This window comes from Mustela lutreola, chromosome 17, assembly GCF_030435805.1.
Source record: "Mustela lutreola isolate mMusLut2 chromosome 17, mMusLut2.pri, whole genome shotgun sequence".
NCBI lineage: Eukaryota > Metazoa > Chordata > Mammalia > Carnivora > Mustelidae > Mustela > Mustela lutreola.
In genome coordinates, this window is record NC_081306.1 from 35394954 (window position 1) to 35414498 (window position 19545).

Consider the following 19545-nt stretch of genomic DNA (forward strand, 5'->3'; position numbering starts at 1 on the left):
GCACCAGCTCAGGGACAAAATGAAGTCCCCAAACCCTAGGACAGAGGCACCAGGCAAGCAGCAGCCAAGGGGCCAGTGCAGGCAACACCTGATGGCAGGGGACATCGGGCAGCAGGTAGGATGGAGAAGCACTGGTTCTGTGAGCACTCGCAGAGGTGACACGCACTGTCTACCTAGGCTGGTCACAGGTGGGCTTCCTTCTCTTGCAACTAACACCTGGGGGCCTGGGCCCGAGACGGAGGTGCAACCAACAGAGGCCGGCTCCTTCAAGGACACACACTGGGGAGAAACGTGCAACCCAGGGGCCTGAGCAGAGCAACAAATCCAAGTGCAGATTTATTGGGACCCTTGGTGCTCGGAAGCTGGTCTTGAGGTAATTAAGCCTATTTCAGAGTGGGTTTGGCAGGAGGTGCCCGATCGATAGACCCCCTCTAGCCGCGTGTCCCTGCAGGTAAAGAATCAATCAGGCAAACGCTCCCAATCTGTTCCTGCTGAGCCAAGAAGCAAAGCTGTTTACCATTCATGCCCAGAAATGAATAAATAAAGCCGCCAACTAGTCAGCACCCTCTGTTTCTCTGGCACAAGCTTTTTAGTTACTTTGAGAAAGCCAGTGCCCCCGCGTGGTCCTCCACTGAAGCGCAGACAGCCACACATGGCTGTGCGCACGACGCAGGGGGACGGCGACTCGATCTGGCCATGGACGCCACACAGCCCCGTTTCCCACAGCTTCGCTGCCGGGGAACACAAGACAATGCTCACGGGAAGCTGCCTGGCTCAGGCACCAGCAGCGACGCGGCCTCGACCCCACACTCATGCGAAAGTCACCTCTTCTTTCAGTGCTGGGCACTTTAGCAGGGACAAGGAACCCTACCTCTAAGTCCAGGAACCCCGGTCTGGGAGAAGCAGCCTTCCTTTGTCCACAGCAGGGACACTGAAGAGCAGAAGTGCCCCCCAAGGGCCATGATGGCGGGACTGTGTCTGGGAGAGGAGCTTGCCCTGCGGGGCGGATGCTTCAGCTGGGAGCCCAGGACGCAGAGGGGAGCAAGCAGGAACACCACCTGCCGCAGGCCACACATGCCAGGGCAAAGCTGGTGGCGATGCAGTCGGCCACGGGGGAGGCCCCAGCAAAGCACTGGGACCGGCTCATGATGGTGACACTAACTGCAAAACGAAGTCAGCCAGGCACCCTGCCACATGCCTGATGTGAATCAGCACCCCAACCGTCCGACGGCCTCAAGAGGTACCAGACGTGCCCGCCTCTCCCAGGTGAGGGACCCACAGGCTGAGCCCAGCACTAGGCACTCACAGGCAGCAGGTGGCAGGAATGGTCTCCGGACCCAGCTCATGGATGGCAGAAACTGCTCTCACTCCTGCAGGGTCAGCCAGAGAGCAGGAAAAGAAGTCACCACACCTTCAGAACCCACCCCCGCCACCCCAGGGGGCTGTTAGGAGGGTCAGGGGAGGCCTGAAGGCAGGGACATGTGAGGGGAAGGGAGAGGTGGGCGGCTGAGAGGAGGGCAGCTGTGGCTCACACAGGCGGGTCCCCTGGACACAGGACGCATGGGACAGGTAGGGACAGGCAGATACCAGCAGAGACGTGACACAATGGACATGGGCTGGGGCCCCTCCTGAGGACGCGCAGAGCACGGGGCAGAGACCAGCTGGGGAGAAGGCGGCACGTGGTGTCGCCCCATGGGGTCGTCCTCTCCGTCCCACACTCCAGGTATCCACTGGTGTACTTCCACGAAGCAGGTGACAATGCCTTCCCCAGGGCAGTCACACAAGATGCCCCGTGTTTTCAGGATGAGATTGCCAACAGGCAGTTTAAGGCATCCTGCACGCCTCCCTCTCAGTGAGAGAAGACACCGGACCAGTTCACTCGGCTCCTGACTGGTGAGGCGCAGGTGAGAGGCTCCTGCAAACCTCCACATGGGAGAGGACGACACGCCCCCAGCCCTCGCACCTGGACGGGAGGGTGCCAGCCCTCCAGACATGGTTGCAAGGCTGGGCACGGTTCCTGCCTCTGTTTCCAGCCACTGGCTTCCTAGGGTATTTCACTGGTAGCTCTTACAGGAAACCAAGCTGACAATATCAAAAAGGAGTCCTGACATTTGTCCAGCCTGAAAATCTCAGGAAGAGACTCCCAAACAAGTCAGTTCGAAGGCTCTGTTTGAAAGCGAGCCAGCACACAGCTTCGAGGAGGCAGCCCATTAGCGCCCGGCCCTCAGTCCTTCTACCTGCTGACATCTGTGGTTCTGTAGATGAGAAAGGCCAGTGGCGGCCTGCCAACCCCTTCATGGGAACGATGCTCCTGTGCTGTTCCTGCCGGGGTGGGAGGAGCAAGGACCAGGGAGCATGGACCGAGCTGGGTCACTGCACTCAGACTCCTCCACCGTGGGGGGGGGGGGGGGGGGGGGTAGCCTCCCTCTGCCCTGGCCCAGAGTGCATAGAAGTAAGAGCTTAACATGTGGCCCACAGACCAAAAACTCCCATAAAGCACCCCGCAGAGGATCCCAGTTCACTGAGCCGAAAATAAAAAAAGAGCGGAAGTAAAAACAACCATGGCACAGGCAGTTTCAAACTGCATCTTTGGATCAGGAAAAACCTAGCTCCCCAGACACACACATAGAGAGGAGCAGAGTCCTGTTCCACTGAGCACACACACGAGCACACCCCACCCCCTTGCAAGGTAAGGTGAGAGCAGCCCTGGGGCTCGCACGCGGCAGGGCCAGTACACATGCTCTGAACACTCAGAGGGAGGAAACAGAGTCGCCAGGGGCCACTGCCCCACATGTGGACCCTTCGTGGCTCTTTCGTGCAAGGCACACGGCTGCACAGCCTTGCTCTGAAAAGCCAAGCGTGAGGAGGACTGGCTGCTGCGCTCACTCCCAGGGTTTGCGAACAGCACACTGAGTTCCTTCGGCATGGGAATCATGCCACGCTCACGCATCAGCCCCACATCGAACACTGGGCCCCGTCAAAGCGGGGGTCCGGCGATGGCACCACCCGCCTCTGCTTCAGGCTTCATTAGAAACCGCAGACCTCACAATACATAACCCGACTTCACACTGCCAGGCGACCTGGCTGATAAATCGTGTTCCTGTGCATCGAACAGGGCATTTCAGACAAACGGTGAATTAAAACGGGAGATGTGTAATAAAGCAGTCCGTCTGAGTAATGACACATGCGTCACAGAGGCAAGCCCGGGGGGAGAATAAACACAAGTGTGACGAGGGCGGCTGCAGTCCGGCTCAAGGGCCTCTTGCCAGCGCTCTCGTGGAACCAGCCGCTCCTTGCGCCGCCAGCACAGCTGGCCACACGTGGGTCCCCCGCTCCAGCGGGTATCTGTGTGGTGCTGATATGAGTGGGCTCTTCGCCCTGGGTCCTGTGCGGGAATACCTAGAAGATGTGCCCACAACTCGGCGTCACAGGCCATGGAGATAGGGCTCTAGGAGCACGGAGGGGTGGCTCTAGTCTAGTCACAAGAAGAGGCAGAAACCCGCATGGAGAGCAGCAGGAAGACGAGGCCAGGGCAGGAAAGAAGGACCCGGGACAGCGCGGCAGAGCACAGCTGGACTCTATCTGGCAGCACAGCACAGAGGCCAGCAAGTTGTGACCAGGTGCTGGCCCGGACACCTGCTAGAAAGGCAGGCCCCGCGGGCTACGAGGTGCGCAGAGAGGAGGGGGCCGAGCCAGGGCAGCTCTTGGGCAGACAGCACAGGCCCAGGACACGGTTCAGGGACCAGTGGCACTGGGCAGCATCTAGCTAAGGGGATATGGCAGCACTGCTGCCCCTGGGAGGAGCTGGGGAAGGAGAAGCCCCACAGCCCCCCAAGAGAGTGGTCAGAGGCCCACGACAGACACGCCCTGTCCGCAGTAGCGCATGTGCCAAGCCTGCTGCATCCTGGGGAGATGCCTGGACAACAGACTGGTCACCGGGGGTCTCGGCACCAGATTCCCACATTGCTGGGCCACCACGAACCCCACTTCAGTCACGCCGCCGGCACTGGGGACAGCGGTCCAGAGGACAGCACCCAGCAAGAGTGGCCAGTCTGGGATCCGGTCTGGGCGGGCTCCAAGCACCGGCTCTGTGACCTTGAGCTTTTAGCTCTGCGGCTCAGGCCACCCCTGGTACCGCGACAATGAGTCCAACCAATGCCGGCCAAGCTCCTAGCACACAACGGGTCCTTGATAAACAGAAAGCATTTTAATCATAGTCAGTGGTTACAAGGATGCACTGAGGCCACTTCGGTTCACGCAATTCCGTATCTGGTCTGTGCCATCGCCCGGCGGCTGAAGCGTTCCCCAGATTGTTTCCAAATCAATTTGGTCTTCGTGAAGCCAGATGATTATTCCGTTCTGCACATATTCCTCAGACATCTCTGGTCCCAGACTAATTATTTGGCATTTCTGTCACTGAACTGCATTTGTCAGCAGCTAGCTCAAGCACGTCCTGCAGCCAAGGGCCCTGCTCGTCACGCCATGTGGCGTCCTGGGCGGCAGAGCCCCAGGGCCAGGCCGCGGGCTCGAGTGTGGCCCAGGTCACTCTCCGGGCCAGCGGCCGGGAGGCAGAGAAGCACACACCGTCATCAAGGACTGAGACAGTTCAACTCCCATAGAACAATCTGCACATCCAGAAAGGATTCGTGGGAAGCAAAAACTGTGAAGGCTGTTTCGAGGAAATGACCGCTGAGAGCAGCTTGGATGACCTGCTTCAGGGGTTTCAGAAACCTCTCTGATGGGAGTGACAGATCAACAGGCCCGGCCTGGCAGGTCATGTCTGGGGCGTGGCCGAGCTGGGAACAATATGGTGCAGTTAAGTTCTGTCTGCGAGCGCACTGGGGCTCCAGCCTGCAACCTCCGCCTACACAGGTTTGGGGGCCCAAGAAGTCCCAGCGTAACCATTGCACAGATCTCCCCACGCCCCTGGCTGCCCTGGCACCAAAGCCCCTCTGTTCCCCTGAACTCGGGAGCAGCAAGGGCAGCTGCTGGGACCAATCTCCCGCAGGAGGAGCCTGTTCCTCCTCAGCCTCCCCATGCCCTGCAGCCCCTTTCTGGCCACAGCCTGCTCTCCAGCCCGAGCAGGACGACCACCTGCTGAAGTCCCCGGAGGCAGCAACCACTCCGGCCTCACCCATGCTGGAACCCACTCTCCCTTCCCCACCCGCACCCCCACATGGCCAGCCAGGGGTAAATTTGTGGGGAGTGAAGGCAGAACCCAGAAGATGCCAGTGGGAGGGGGACAAGCACTCTCATGGCCTCCGCTCCCAAAGCTGTGTCACGCAGAGGTGTCTCGGGTCCTAAGGAGAGTGCCCACTGCTGCCAGAACGGCCCGGCCAAGCAGAAGCGACACTGGACCCCACCCGGCAGCGCTGGGGGCAGGCCGACATGAGAGGCCACCGCAGAGGATGAAATGGGATTTGTGGGAGGGCAGCACTCTGATCTTTCTAGGCTGAGAGCCAGTGGGAACCAGTCTCAACAGCTGCCAAGAGCAGAGTGAGTGGCATCGTCTCTGTGACAGGCCTGGCAGGACCCCATGCAGAAGCAGCAGACGGAGGAGGATGGAGCTTCTAGTCGGGGCCTGCTCAGCTTCTGTGGAAGCCTGGGTGCACTGGAAAAGCACAGCAAAGCGAGAGACTGATCTCTGTGGGACCTTTGTGCCTTCCGTCCCCAAAGGGTCCATGGAGCTGCGGTCCACAACGCCCCCTCTGCAGCCTCCTGACCGGCCTCCTGCTGATGACAAGGCTGCTGAGGAAAACCAGTTTCCCGAGGCCCAGTGGTAAACAAGACTCCAGGACATGAAGCCCAAGGGACTTCCTCTCCTGTGGAGAGGAAAGCAGCCACGGCGATCTGTGCCTCCGGAGCTACTGGTCTACAGAGACAGCCAGGCGGACACGCTCGTCTCTCTGACAGAGGAAAACAAGCAAAGCGGACACACCGCAGGGCCCACGGCTCTCTGCCCATAGAGACACAGAGTTGTCTGCACACACGAATGAGGCGGTCCACGAAAAGCCACAGGGGTGACAGGGAGCATCACACTCAGCACACTGCCCGGCAGACAGCCACCCCCGGGGTCCTGTCCACAGCACCACCATCACAGGGGGCTCACAGTGCTGTCCTCTCAGAAAATCAGGAACCCATAGAGGAATGGGCAAGCCCAGGCTGTGAGACAGAAGAGCCAGTCCCTGAGGACAAGGGACACAGCTGCTACATTCCCCTTGTATCAGAGCAGCCCCGCAGGTCAACAGGTGGGCCTCTGTGGGCACAACACTCTCCGCCCAAAGCCAAGGACAGTGTGTGTGTCTGTCCTATGACCCTCCCTCCCAGAACTGGACGGCCTCTGAGTCCTAGCACCTACCCCCTTCACTGAAACCCTAAGAGCGTGCCCCGAGCCCACCTGTCCAGACACACCAACCCCCTCCTGACCCCCACTGCTGCCAGGAGCTCAGACTAGATCACAAGCCCCACAGGGCTGACCCCAACGACGGCCTGCCGCTGTCCACTCAGCCAACAGAGGTGGGCACGAGAGGGGGTACAGCGGAGGGACAGATCAAGAATCACTGGGGACCACTAGCCATGGCTGCTTCTCCCCACCACTGCCTGTAAAGCCCAAGATCTTTTTTTTTAAGACTTTTTTTTTTTAAAGATTTTATTTATTTATTTGACATTTATTTATTTATTTGATCATAAGTAGGCAGAGAGGCAGGCAGAGAGAGAGGAAGGGAAGCAGGCTCCCTGCCTAGCAGAGAGCCTGATGTGGGGCTCGATCCCAGGACCCTGAGATCATGACCTGAGCCGAAGGCAGAGGATTTAACCCGCTGAGCCACCCAGGTGCCCCGAAGCCCAAGATCTTCCCAGCAGTACAGAGAGCAAGGACCACTGTGCCATCAGGGCAAGTAGAAAACCAAAAATACCTGGAGGTGTGACCCACAGGGTGGCCTGCTGGCTGTGGCTCCAGGGTGCCCCAGGGGGCCGCACACAAACCACAGCATGATCCTGGAGGACCACGTCTCTCCACAGGAAACTAATTTCTGCAGATGTTTCATAATTAACACTAAGACAAATTATAGAGTAAATCACAAAAATGTCACAGAAATGTAAAATGAATCAGGAAACTGCCCCAAACGTCCCACTGGGGCGGCTTTCCCAGCAGACATGCCCAGCACTCTGGGCCAGGCAGCAGCCAGCACAGCCTGGGTCCCCATGCGGAGGGCTGCCAGCAGCCTCAAACCAGCCACACAGGAACCATCCAGGCGCTTCCCCACAGTGCAACCACCATATTCTGGGCCAGGGACTCAGGACTCACGGGGACAAGCCATGATCCGGGTCTCCGCCCAGCAGGAGCACCTTGCTGTCTCCTCTAGGCCCCTGAACACAGTCCAACCACAGGCAACGGTGCAGACACTCTTGTCTGACCGAGGGGCATCTGGGACTAAGAATCAAGTCTCTGCCTATGGACAGGACATAGGGAAAGGAGCCTGGGAAGCCCGTTACCCTGAGCCAAAAGGGGTGACACGGAGTGAGCCACGGCCTCCGGGACTCCCGTTTTCCCAAACAGAAGCTCATACAGGTCTTTCCTCTTGCCCTGCACTGCAAGCTTCTGAAAGGGAAGACAGGCTACCTGCTTCTGCGGGGACCCCACAGCTGGCCAGGGGCACAAAGCAGAGCCCATGCCGAGACCAGTGTGATGGCATTTTGGGAGGGCTCCGAGGCGGTTGTGGCCCAAAGGCTTAAAAATGCAAAGGACCAGCGTTCTAAGGACTGGCAACACGTAATCCCGCTCATTCCTCTGGCTTTTTATGAGAGGCTATATTAAAAATGGCTTAAACCTAATAAAATCTGTTACATTTATGGCAAGAAAATATGGAAAGATAATAAAATTAGCAGAGCATAGAAATGAGAGATTACTAAACACCCTTGGCTCTCCAACAGAAACAGACAAGGAACACTGGACATTGTTCAACTGAAAGGAATTTAAACCAATTTAAAAATTCAAAGTTCAGGGGCGCCTGGGTGGCTCAGTGGGTTAGGCCGCTGCCTTCGGCTCAGGTCATGATCTCAGGGTCCTGGGATCGAGTCCCACATCGGGCTCTCTGCTTGGCGGGGAGCCTGCTTCCCTTCCTCTCTCTCTGCCTGCCTCTCTGTCTACTTGTGATCTATCTCTGTCAAATAAATAAATAGATAAATCTTTAAAAAAAAAAAAAATTCAAAGTTCATGTCTCCTTCCCTGCTGAGCCTTGTCCCTGGGGACACCAAGCACAGCACCCAGGTCTTCCAGCTCATCCCCCTGAACAGTAGCCTGGAATGTGCTGCCTGGGACCCCTATTTTGATCTGGGATGACTGCCGAGTGGCCCGGTGCATCTCTTCCCACACATCTCACCTTCTAAGGGCTCCCGTTACCCAACCCCCTACTCCTCTACTTTCATCACCCACCACCCCCGCTCCCCGGTTGTGAGAGCTAAGGTCACACCAGGGCCAGGAAGCACAACGGTCCTCACTAGTCAAGAAACAGATCTGTTTCTACCAAAACAGTAACCAGCAGTCGCAAAGTCCTCCCATCCCCCCCGAAACCCTACTTGGAACCAGGGCCCGTGACAGCAGGGGTGTCAGGTGTTTTTAAGAGGCTGGTGAAGGGCACACCTTCATGAACACAGATCTGGGACTCCCACCTTCTGACACAGCGCAGCCCTCTTGGCTCCATGAGGCCCGAAAATCAGACTGGGCAGAAAGGACACGGCCATCTGCACTTGTCCCAAGATTCTAAGCACTGGGACAGCTCTTTCTGCATACCCGTCACGATCTCTGTTTTGTTTTGGCTCCACAGACATTATTTTGTAGGGCAGTGTTAGATTTACAGAAAGCTGGGCACATTACAGAGATGCCCCGAACCTCCCGCCGGCTCCCCCGTTAACACCTTAGGGAAGTATGCTGCACTTGCCCCACCTGAGCAACCAACAGGGACACGTTACTAAAGTACAGAGTTTACATTAGAGGTCAACTTTCTACAGAGTTTAACAAATGTAAAATGTTACATGTACACCCATGTCATAAAGAACAACTGCACTGCCCGAAAAATCCCGTGCTCAGTCATCCCCAACTCCGGTCACCGCCCCCGCAGTCACACCTTCTCGGGAACCCCCCCCAACCCCCGGCTGAAATCCGCAGTCGGGAGCCGGCTCAGGAACACGCATGTCAGGGTCCCCATGGCTTTGGAGCTCACATATCTGCAACACTCAAGTCACCATCCACCGTCCGCACCGCCCATGGTCTGGCCGTCCACCCTGACTCCAGGGCATCCCAGTCATGTCTCAGCTCGGGCAGCTGTGGGTTACGCCGCTGTGAACATCCGTGTGCAGGGGTCACTCGGACACACGTGGTCAGATCCTGGGGTAAATGCCGAGGCGTGTGGCCACTGGACCGTACACAGAGCGCACGGCTGGTTTTGGAAGAAACCACAGGCCCCTCCCGACACAGCCACGCCTTTCTGCGTTTCCAGCAGCCACTTGTGAGGGGCCCCGTGGCTCCGCGTCCCGCAGGCATCTGGTGCTGACCATGTTCTGACCCATAGCCATTCTGCCAGGGGGAGGGGGTGGCAGGTGGTGCTGTCTCCTTGCTGCTTTCCTCTGCGTGTCCACAAGGACGCACCACGGGGGGAATCTTCCCCTGCGGGTGTTCGCCGCGCAGATGCCCTGGGTCACGGTGTCTGTTCCGGTGAATGCCCACCTTGTAATTGAGCTTTCTCACTACTGAGTACTGAGAGTTCTTTGTAGGTTCCGGATCACAGTCCTCTCTGAGACACATGTTCCCCCAGACTGAGGTTTGTTTTTTCATTCCTTAGCAGTACCTTTCACAGAACGGAAGTTTGTAACATTAAGGAAGATCAGCTTATGAAGCTTTTTGTTCACAGATTACGCTTTTGATCTCTTATCTAAAAAATTATCGCCAAACCAAAGGTCAGCCAGACCTGGTCCCATTACCTTCAAGGACTTCCGTAAAAGTTCTGCATTTTACTCTAGGGTCTATGACCCATTTGGGGTTAATTCTGGGGCAAGGGCTGTGTCGAGATGCATTCTCTGCAGGAGGACATCCAGTAGTTCCAGCCTCTGCTCCTTCATCAAAGCTCATCCAACTGTGCTCCTGGGGTCTACTTCGGGGCTCTGGTTCTGTTCCACTGACCCACCTCATTCACCCACTCCGCACTGTCGCCATCACTGTGGGTTTGTGTTATTAAAGACAAGCACTTCACAGACATCTTGTAAATGTTCGTCAGACTCATGACTAAGTCGGCCGGTCTGTCTTCTTCTGTGCTCACATAAATAGGTTTTCAACTTCACATTCTAGTCACTCCTTGCTGGCATACAAGAGCGTGCATGACTGGGTCCTGTTCCCCTCGCATCCTACAACCCTGCTATAGTGGCTGGGGGTTCTAAAAGTCCTTCAGCTGATTCTCTGGAATTTTCTGCACAGACAACCATGTCATCCACCAACGGTGTTCTTTCCTCCCTCCCACTACACACATTTCCCTCCCTTGTCTCATTGCATCGGCTAGGACTTCCAGCATAAAGTCAAACGACATCCTTGACTTGTTTCCAATCTTGGTGAGAAAGCAACTAGCTTCTTTAAGATTCCATTCATTTATTTGACAGACAGAGATCACAAGTAGGCAAAGAGGCAAGCATGGGGCGGGGCGTGGGGTGGGCGGAAGCAGGCTCCCTGCTGAGCAGAGAGCCCGATGTGGGGCTCGATTCCAGGACCCTGAGATCATGACTTGAGCCGAAGGCAGAGGCTTAACCCACTGAGCCACCCAGGCGCCCAGCACCTAGCTTCTTATTTGGAAGAAAGAAATGTCTGACCACAAGTCAGCTCTCTAGCACAATGAGAAGAAAAACCTGCCCATTTAAAAGGCCTCAGTAGGGGCGCCTGGGTGGCTCAGTGGGTTAAGCCGCTGCCTTCGGCTCAGGTCATGATCTCAGGGTCCTGGGATCAAGCCCCGCATCGGGCTCTCTGCTCAGGAGGAGCCTGCTTCCCTTCCTCTCTCTCTGCCTGCCTCTCTGCCAACTTGTGATCTCTCTCTCTCTCTCTGTCAAATAAATAAATAAATCTTTAAAAAAAATAAAAATAAAAAAAAAAAAATAAAAGGCCTCAGTCACCAAAGAGCTCGAGTGAGTTCAGCAGCCATAATTGTGTCTGAGAAGGCCCCATCCTCTCGCTCAGGGCTGTTCTTGCATACCTTAGCCCCTTCAGGCACACAGCGGTCCTACTGCTCTCCAGAGAACGCCTTAAGCAAGGTCATAACTCCCCCAGAAACCTGGTGGGAGTCATCTCATACCAACCGGCGCCCCCATGAACCATCTAAAAAGATACCTGCAAGGAAAATCCGCTCTGCTACAAAAAAACAGAGGCCTCCTCCTTCAAACACCCAACATGGGGCAAAACAGGCCTCTCTGGGGTATGTAGGAGTAACAGCTTCCTGAGAAAAACCAAACGAGGGAAGTCTTCCCGGATGTTCCATGACTGGTGCTCGTGAATTTCAGATGGCAAAACATCACAGGATGCCCTCTAAACTCACAGCGACACCACACGGAAAGGCAGGACCACCCAAAGAAAGTGTCAGACGACAGTCTGCACCCCCTCCTCCAGCAACCCCCTCCCCAATCATGAAGAGTTTCTGAGCACCAAGGTGCTGTGAGGACCTCCCAGGTCCTCCCACTTCCACCTACAGATCTGTATGAGGCCAGATTTTTTTCATATATTCCAGCTAGAATAGTCCAGCACAAGAGGCTGAGTGCAGAAGCAGATATGAGAATCCAGCCGTCTTCTATTTAGCAGACATTAAAAAGATGTGTAAAAATGTAAAACAATGTCATTCTTCTCACCACCTCCTGTTTCAGAAAATATATCTTTTGTTAAGTGATGAGTTCCTTTTAAGGAAATTATAAACATATTATCAATAATTTTTAAAATTTTATTTCCAAAAACTGACTACTGAAAAACAGAACCCTTACAAACAAAAGCTCCTTTTTTCCATAACTTTTTAGCGTAAAAGACTCCTAAGATGGCAAGGTAAGGGCCTGTGGTAAGCGTGGGCAGGCAAGGGGTCCAGCCGCAGCCAGATAACGTGCTGGACTCTCACCCCCAGCGCACAGACACAACGTGCGCATGCTTACGGTCAATACGAGGGCATCGTGTCCTAACTCAGACAAAGCATGTAGTTAACAAAGAGTCCTAACTATGAATCTCTGGAGAGATATCCCAAAAATCTGCATCCTCGGGGTATCTCCCTGCATGTAATTCTGAAGCAGCCAGCCTGTAATGTGAGCGATTCTGGCATTCGGGAAGCATGAACAAGACCGGGAGCGCCTTTCCAGTCTGGTGGATTCGCTGTTGTCCTCTCTGTCCAGGCAGCAGGAAAGCTCCTCCCGCGCAGGCCTCCACTGCTCACTTCATCCAGAAGGTCTGTGGCACCAGCCACGGCAATCAGGTGCCCTCAGGTGTCCGGCGCCTGACAACAGACTGACCATTACTGCCCACGCGTGAGGAGATCACTGCTGCTCTTCCTCCCGAGTCTACTAAACCACTTCTCTGCCTCAAGTATCAGACAAGGGTCAGGAAGAAAGGTCTCGTGACCCTGAGGAGCGACCTGCAGTTAAGCCAGCCATTGAAAAATCAATGCCCGATGAGAGGCAAAATGAGAAGAGCCCCCCAGGGTCTGAAGCCAGATGCGCCTGAGGGCATGGCCAAGCTCCAACCCGGAGGAGGTCCGTGCAGTGAGACCAGCGCACACGCAGGGTACGGTGTTCTGCATGCCGGTGGTGCGAGGGGCAGAGAGGACGACGTGTGTGAAGTTTCTGGTGCCCTCACAGTGTGGCACCAGCACATGCTTCTGTGCTCTCTGACTTATCCAGTTTCTAGCAGGCTCTAGGGAGACCACTCAAGAGGCACCAGCAGATGTGTGTGCCAACTGATGCCTTCCACAGGCCACTGTTCCCAAACAAGCTGGCCTGAGCTAAGTGTCCGGGCTGTGTCCAGGCCGTGTCCTCCACCGTCTCAGCACTGCCTCCCTCCCCAGGCCTCCTCTGGGCTAGGATACCAGGCGGAGCAGGCTTTAATGCACTGCCAAACACCACAAAAGTGCACTGACATTGCCTTACGACATCAGAGGACTGCTAACCTGCACTCGTCCCCCAGAACCTGAAGGCACATTCCCAGGTTCGCTCCTTACAGTGACCAGTGGCAAGCAGGCTCTACGGCTCATCAAGTCCACACAAGGCCATCGGGAAACTGAGAGATGTGTCAACAAGGAGCCTTGAGTCTTCCTCCCAGAAGGAGGCCCTGGGCTGAGGAAATGGGATGGTGAGTCCAGGAGGCTTGACCACCTGCTTTGGCTCTTGCCACAGGGGAAGCAGGGAGAGCCAGTGGCTGCGTCTACATCAGTCCCTTTGCAAGTTTCAAGGCTCCGTAAGATCTCTCACTATCTCCTTCTTACCAACAATAAACAACATTCAGGTATCACCGGCCTCTAGTCATGTCCCAATGTGTGTGGACACCTACATTCTTGGACAGGTAGGGGGTACTAAAGATGATTTGTCTGCCCTGGGAGCTGACCCCATCCCCATCTCTGAGCCTATCCCGAGCACATGGAAGTCACCAGAAAAGCGCCAGGACAGACTGTCATTCCAGCAATACCAGAAGCCAGTGGGGCGAAGGATACACCCTGTGAGCCCCCACCAGCAACAGGGAGAAACTGGATGTGGTCCCTTCACCCAGAGACCCCAGGCCAAGGGGGTTCCAGTGTGGGCCAGGGTGACGGTCTGGGTATGGGGAGATCCAACACCTGTACCTTCTGTCACTGTGTCCACGAGTCCCAGTTAGGCGCGGAATGCCACCCTGATGGAAGCTGCCAGCACTCACAACACTCCCTGTGATAGGAGGATGGCCACTGTCCTCTGCAGCCCAGCCTCACTCGAGCAGAGCCATGCAGGTGACCCTGGGCGAGGAAATCGCTGGGTCCCAGCCTCATAATCAGTGACACTTAGAGACTCAACAACAGACGTAAGACCTCATTTCAGCTTTGCTGTTTCTGCACTGTGCGTCTGACGATATAAAAACTTTGAAAGTTCATCATCGTGTGTTCTAGACCTCTATGTGAGACTTACAAAGGCCTCTCTGAGATGAAAAAAATTCCATGTTAAAAGAATCAAGAGTCCAATGAGCAGGAAGCTCTGCAATCAGGCGGGTTCCATCAGCAGCCCCGGCCGGAGCTGAAAAAAACCTCCCTGCCCTGTTTCAGTCACCCTGGGAGCTCCAAGGCCCTTCTATTACCCGGACTGCCAAGAGCCCCCGTCTGGCCCTGTGTCTGCGACACACCAAACCACAGCAGAGGCCACGGCAGCCACAGCTCTGCATGTTCTCAAGCCCTCCACGGCCCTGGAGCCCAGCTTGGCCCCACGCAAAACCCCAGAGCCAAGGGCATCCTGGGCACCCTGCTCCTTACCAGTGTCCGGGGTCTCCACTCAACTCCCTTCGACCCAAACGTCCCAGAAGCTTGGCCCAAACACAGAGAAATGAAAATACCAGTACGTCTTCAACCAGCTCCAGGCCAGCACCTCCCACATCCCTGAAATAATCCCTCTCCACGGAGGGGGAGATGGCACGGAGAGGGCGGCCAGCTCCGTCCCAGTCCCAGGCGGGTAGCAGCGAAGCAGCTGCCTCCCCTGGGCCCAGGCCCTGGGCCCGCACAAGCTACCTTGGGTGCGAGTCCATGGCTGGCACAGGGCTCTAGTGACAGGGACACCTCCCCCATGGGCACTGAGGACATGGCTGGCCCACCAGGTGAGACTGCCAGGTCTAAAGGGAAGGGCTCAGCCCCTTCTAAAATCCAGAGCCTTGTTTACCTTATGTTCTGTCTCCAAAGGGACATGAGTGACCTTGTCCCTGGCTCCTGGAGGAAGGTAAGGTCCCAGTTGGGAGAGAACCAAGGGGAGGGCAGGTGCCTGTCCTTCTTGCTCTCCCCAAGGGGGCTGACACTTGGGCCGGGCTGCAGACTGGGGAACAGGCCGGAGGCCCACCCTGCCCAGTCCCTGCCGAGGGCACAGCCACCCCAACCTAGGACAACCCCGCTGCCAGGGTAATTTTCCTACGGCAACTGCTACAGAACTAACTGCCCAGAAACGGATTTCATTTTAGGGATGAAAATTCCTTCCAGTGCTTGAATAAAAGGAGGAGTTTCACATTTTATCCATTTCCACATCCCTGAACAATAAAAACCTATTTAAAAGACCATGAATATGCAAATTCCATTTTAAATATGGAAATGCAAAACACGTAAGAAAACAGTCTGGGCGTGAAGTATTAATGGCATCTTCTCTTGCTGACAAGAGACAACGCAAGCCGGCTGCCACGGCAGAGGTCACAGGATGGCTCAGCCCTGAGGAGCAGCCAGAGCCCTGCCCTGCGCCCACGCCCTGCCCACACCCTGCCCTACCCACCCCTCGCCCTGCCCTACCCTATGCCCAGGCCCTGCCCACTCAGCCCACAGCCTGCCCTACCCACCCCATGTCCTGCTAAGCCCATCCCACACTCTGGCCAACCCCTACCCTTCCTTACCCTGCCCTGCCCATTCCTGGCTGGCCTCCGCTACAGACCCCTGCTCTTCCGGACCACTGTTGCCCCACACCCTGCCCACAACCACCACTCTGCCACTATGTCCCTGCAGCACCACAGGTCCAAACCTGTGTCCCTGCCAGCACAATCTCAGGCTGCACTGGTGCCAGGGCAGGGGGCACTGACAGTGCCTGGGGAGCACATGGAGCTCTCCCTCAGCTGGGACGGCCCAGCCAAGACAGGCTCTGTCTCCCAAGGACAGACCAGCTAAGCCTCAGATTTGGGAGAACCGAGCACAAGGTCCCTCCTAGCCCAGAAGCAGAGGGAAGCAAATACACGCCAGCCGGGCAGGGACGCAACTAGAACAGTCCATGCGGAGGCTCAGAACCAGCAGGTCTGCATGTGGAGCAAAGGGCCCAGAGGCCAGACACAGAACTCCGCTGGCAGGGCCCGCGGTGACACACACACACCACCTCCAGGCAGAACCCCTAAGTGCATCCACAGGAAGGGCCCCAGAAGCAAAAGGCTGATGACTGCCAACACAACTGAGCCAGTCTTTAGAAAATTCTGCCATCCTATGTCCAGGGAGCTCACGGGACTTCAAGGACCTTCTGATAAGGTCCGGAGAAGAAAGCAGGGACCAGGCCCCTCTCTGTTGACAGCAGGAGGAACTGAAGCAGAACGGACGTTCTTACAACTCCACAACCGTGCTCCTGGCAGCTGGCTGAAGATGAGGCGTCTGAGAGCCCAGAATGCACATTTACATGTCACAGGGGATTCTGTGCGCTTACTGAGTTGGGTGACAGTTTGGAGGTCACACCACGGAGGCCATGGCAAAAGAGCCGGTGAGCTCTCCAGCCACAGAGGGCACCGACCATGGCAATGGACTACCACACGCACATGGACCCCCACTGTGCACAGCCCGTGAGAGCTGCTGTTCTCGCACAACAAAGCACACGCAAGCCGTCCAGCTCATCAGAAGCCTTGGTCTTTAAAGGACACGTCCCACGACCAAGGCCCTATGGTCATCCCCCCGAGGCCACTCTCCCAAACCTGCCCCTTTGCCGGCAGCTGCCCTGTGCCAGGGTGGCACCGCCAGGAATCCCAGCAACGTCTGCCGATGAGCCCAGACTTCCCTGGGGAACCCATATGTCCCCTAGGGGGAGGGGACCTTAGTCTCCGGGATAGAAGCCAGATGGTTACAGTCCAGATGATGAAGGTGACTCCTACCTAGCCCAGGCCAAGCTGGAGATACATTAGCAGAAGGCATGCACCCGCCCCGCACATCCCACCAACACCGGCCAGGAGCCAACCGGCAGACCCAGAAACGGCTGCTTGAGAAGAAGCCCCCCAGCGCTGAGCCCTCGCGCTCTCCCCCTCCCTCCCTTACCCTCGCTAACCGGCCACAGAATTTACAGGTTTGGTACTCCCACTGGGGAGGCCCCAGGCGAAGCTCGGAGGACCGGACTGAGCGGGAGAAAGGCTGCCAGTGCCGTGGGCACCACCTCACGTCGGAACACGGGCACTGCAGGCAGGTGCCAGCAGCCTTTGGGTCCCGAGGGCTGGAAGGCCCAGGGTGCCTCTGCTCAGCCGCGACTGTCGCAGGGATTCCTGGGCTCTCTCCTTCCTGCCAGAAGTTCCAAGCAAGGAGGGAGGGAGTCTGAAAACCAAAGTAAGGGCAGCCCAGCAGTTGGCCAGAGCCCTCAGGCAGACCCCACACAGCAGGAGGGCAGCAGTCCCAAGGGGACACACCTGCTCCACCCCAACCGCCTCCAAGGCCCAGTCCTAATGTCCCCTCAGGTGACAGAGCGTTGGGGCACAGCCATGGCTCCGTCCACATGTCACGGCTCAGTGAAGAAGACAGGTCCTGATTTGCAGACAGGCCAGTATTAGCATGTGTGTGCCAGACCCAAGACCATCCTGAACGGGGGCTGTGTGTGCTGGGACAAGGGAGGAGGCTGCCTTTCACTGAGCTCTGACAGCGGTCGGGTGCTGTGCTCGGTGCCTGCCTGGTCACCACCACCCTACGAATCAGCCAGTGTCATGACCCCGGTTTGGGGTATAAAGAAAATGAAGCCCACACAGACGCCTCAACCCCATGGGCCGATACTCAGGTCTGGCCTCCCTGGTCGTCAGCCTGGCTTGGGCAGCAAGGCACCCCAGCACCCTAGCAGACACGCATCCGCATGGTCCAGCCTGCTGGGAGCCAGCCTGCGGGTGACTACAGGGATGGTGAGGGACAGAAGCAGGACACAGAAACCATAGGCAGGGGTTCCCACAGCCAGAAGCCCTCGGCTCCCCACACAGGGCTCAGTGCCCACCCAACTGTAGTCTGCAGTCCGACGGCTGGAGGAGACCCCAGCCAAGGTCCTCCCAGGACAGACGTGAGGGGTCTGTGCAGCAGGCCAGGCAGGCAGCCCCCCTCGGCCCTCACATATGCCGTTCTCAGGTCATTATTATTTTTCACAATCTGGCCAAATCTGACTCAAAACCTGCTTGCCCCTAGAAGCGATCCCGATCCACCTCGTGGCTAGAAAGCAACCACGTCTCCTCTTGGAACCCACACCTTCTCCTTCTCCAAGCCTCGGCATCAGCACGAGAACACATGTACGAGCACACGTGCATCCAGATGCACACACACCCCGCCCCCACAGGGTTACCCACAGCTCCCCCTCCTGCGCCACCCCAAACTGCCCTGGCAGTCAGTGTTCCTCGAGGCTCAGGCAGCCCAGGCTGCAGCATGCGATGCTTTCCAAGCTGGGATCTCAGTGACCAATGCCCGCCTGTGCAGAACGACACCCTGGTCACAGCTACACTGAGGACACCAGGCTGTCTCCCCTTGGGCACCAGCCATAAACCTGGAGCAGGAGGAGCCTTCCCAGCTACCATGAAACGGGTTACAAAACCCACTTTATAGAGAAAATCAGCAACGTGTACTCTCCAGTGGACGTCGTGTGACTGGCTTTAAGCCGTTGGCCTGCCGCAGTGTGGGGCAGAGCAGACCACAGTGAGGACTGGCAGCACCACGGCCAAGATGGGGTGCAGGAGCCAGGGGACAAGCTCCAGGCCAACTGCACGCAAGACAGGTGCCAACTCAGCCAGCCCCACTGCTGCAGCCTCCACAGATTCAGAGAGGGAGCGGTTGACGAAGGACTCGCAAAGAAGGAGAGGTCCCAGTGAGTGACCCCCCCATCCCCTAATCCTGGCAAGGACGAGGACAGGAACACTGCCGGGGGACATGCCCACTGACCCCCAGTCCTCGCCAGGTAGGGGTGAGGAGCTGGGCACTGCCGGGGGACATGCCTGCTGACCCCCAGTCTTCACCAGGTGCGGGGAGGGGCTGGGATCGTAGGCACTGCCGGGGGACGTCCCCACTGACCCCCAGTCCTTGGCAGGTAGGGGTGGGGGGGTGGGATTGTGGGCACTGCCAGGGGACATCCCCGCTGACCCCCAGTCCTCGCCAGGTAGGGGTGAGGAACTGGGATCGTGGGCACTGCCACAGGACGTCCCCGCTGACCCCCAGTCCTCACAAGGTGGAGGTGAAGGGCTGGGATCATAGGCACTGCCGGGGGATGTCTCCGCTCACCCCCAATCCTCATCAGCAGGGGTGAGGACATGAGAACCCACAGAGACACCACTGCTCAAGGAATCGACAATGTATCCTGGGGAAAGAGAAAAAGACACTTATTCTTTACTGAACAGATGTGCCCTGGGCACCGATCCTGTGCTCACGGTCCCTGCACTCTCATGGAGTTCACACTCAAACGGAGAAATGCACCAGGCACACATCAACTGGTCGATCAACGCATCAGATTAGTGCCAGGAAGAGCACAGAAACAACATTCGGAGGCAGGGGGTAGCTGCAGCCTGAGCAGGATGGACTCTCCCACAGGAAAAGGTGAGGATGGACACACACAGATGCCGCCATGAAGACCAGAAGC

At 56.9% G+C, this 19545-nt stretch overlaps 1 protein-coding gene across 4 annotated transcripts in view; it reads right to left on the bottom strand.

Moving 5' to 3' along the window:
- Window positions 1–19545, bottom strand: part of MAD1L1 (mitotic arrest deficient 1 like 1) — a 311419-nt gene that overhangs the window by 225211 nt on the left and 66663 nt on the right. Inside the window, exon 1 of one of the 4 annotated variants that reach the window (XM_059155784.1) lies at window positions 9222–9817. The exons of the other annotated variants lie outside the window; for them this stretch is intronic. Coding sequence (XP_059011767.1) covers window positions 9222–9802 — 581 coding nt within the window. The 5' untranslated portion in view covers window positions 9803–9817. Of the gene's footprint in view, window positions 1–9221; window positions 9818–19545 lie in introns of those variants that run through there. 4 annotated transcript variants of the gene reach the window in all.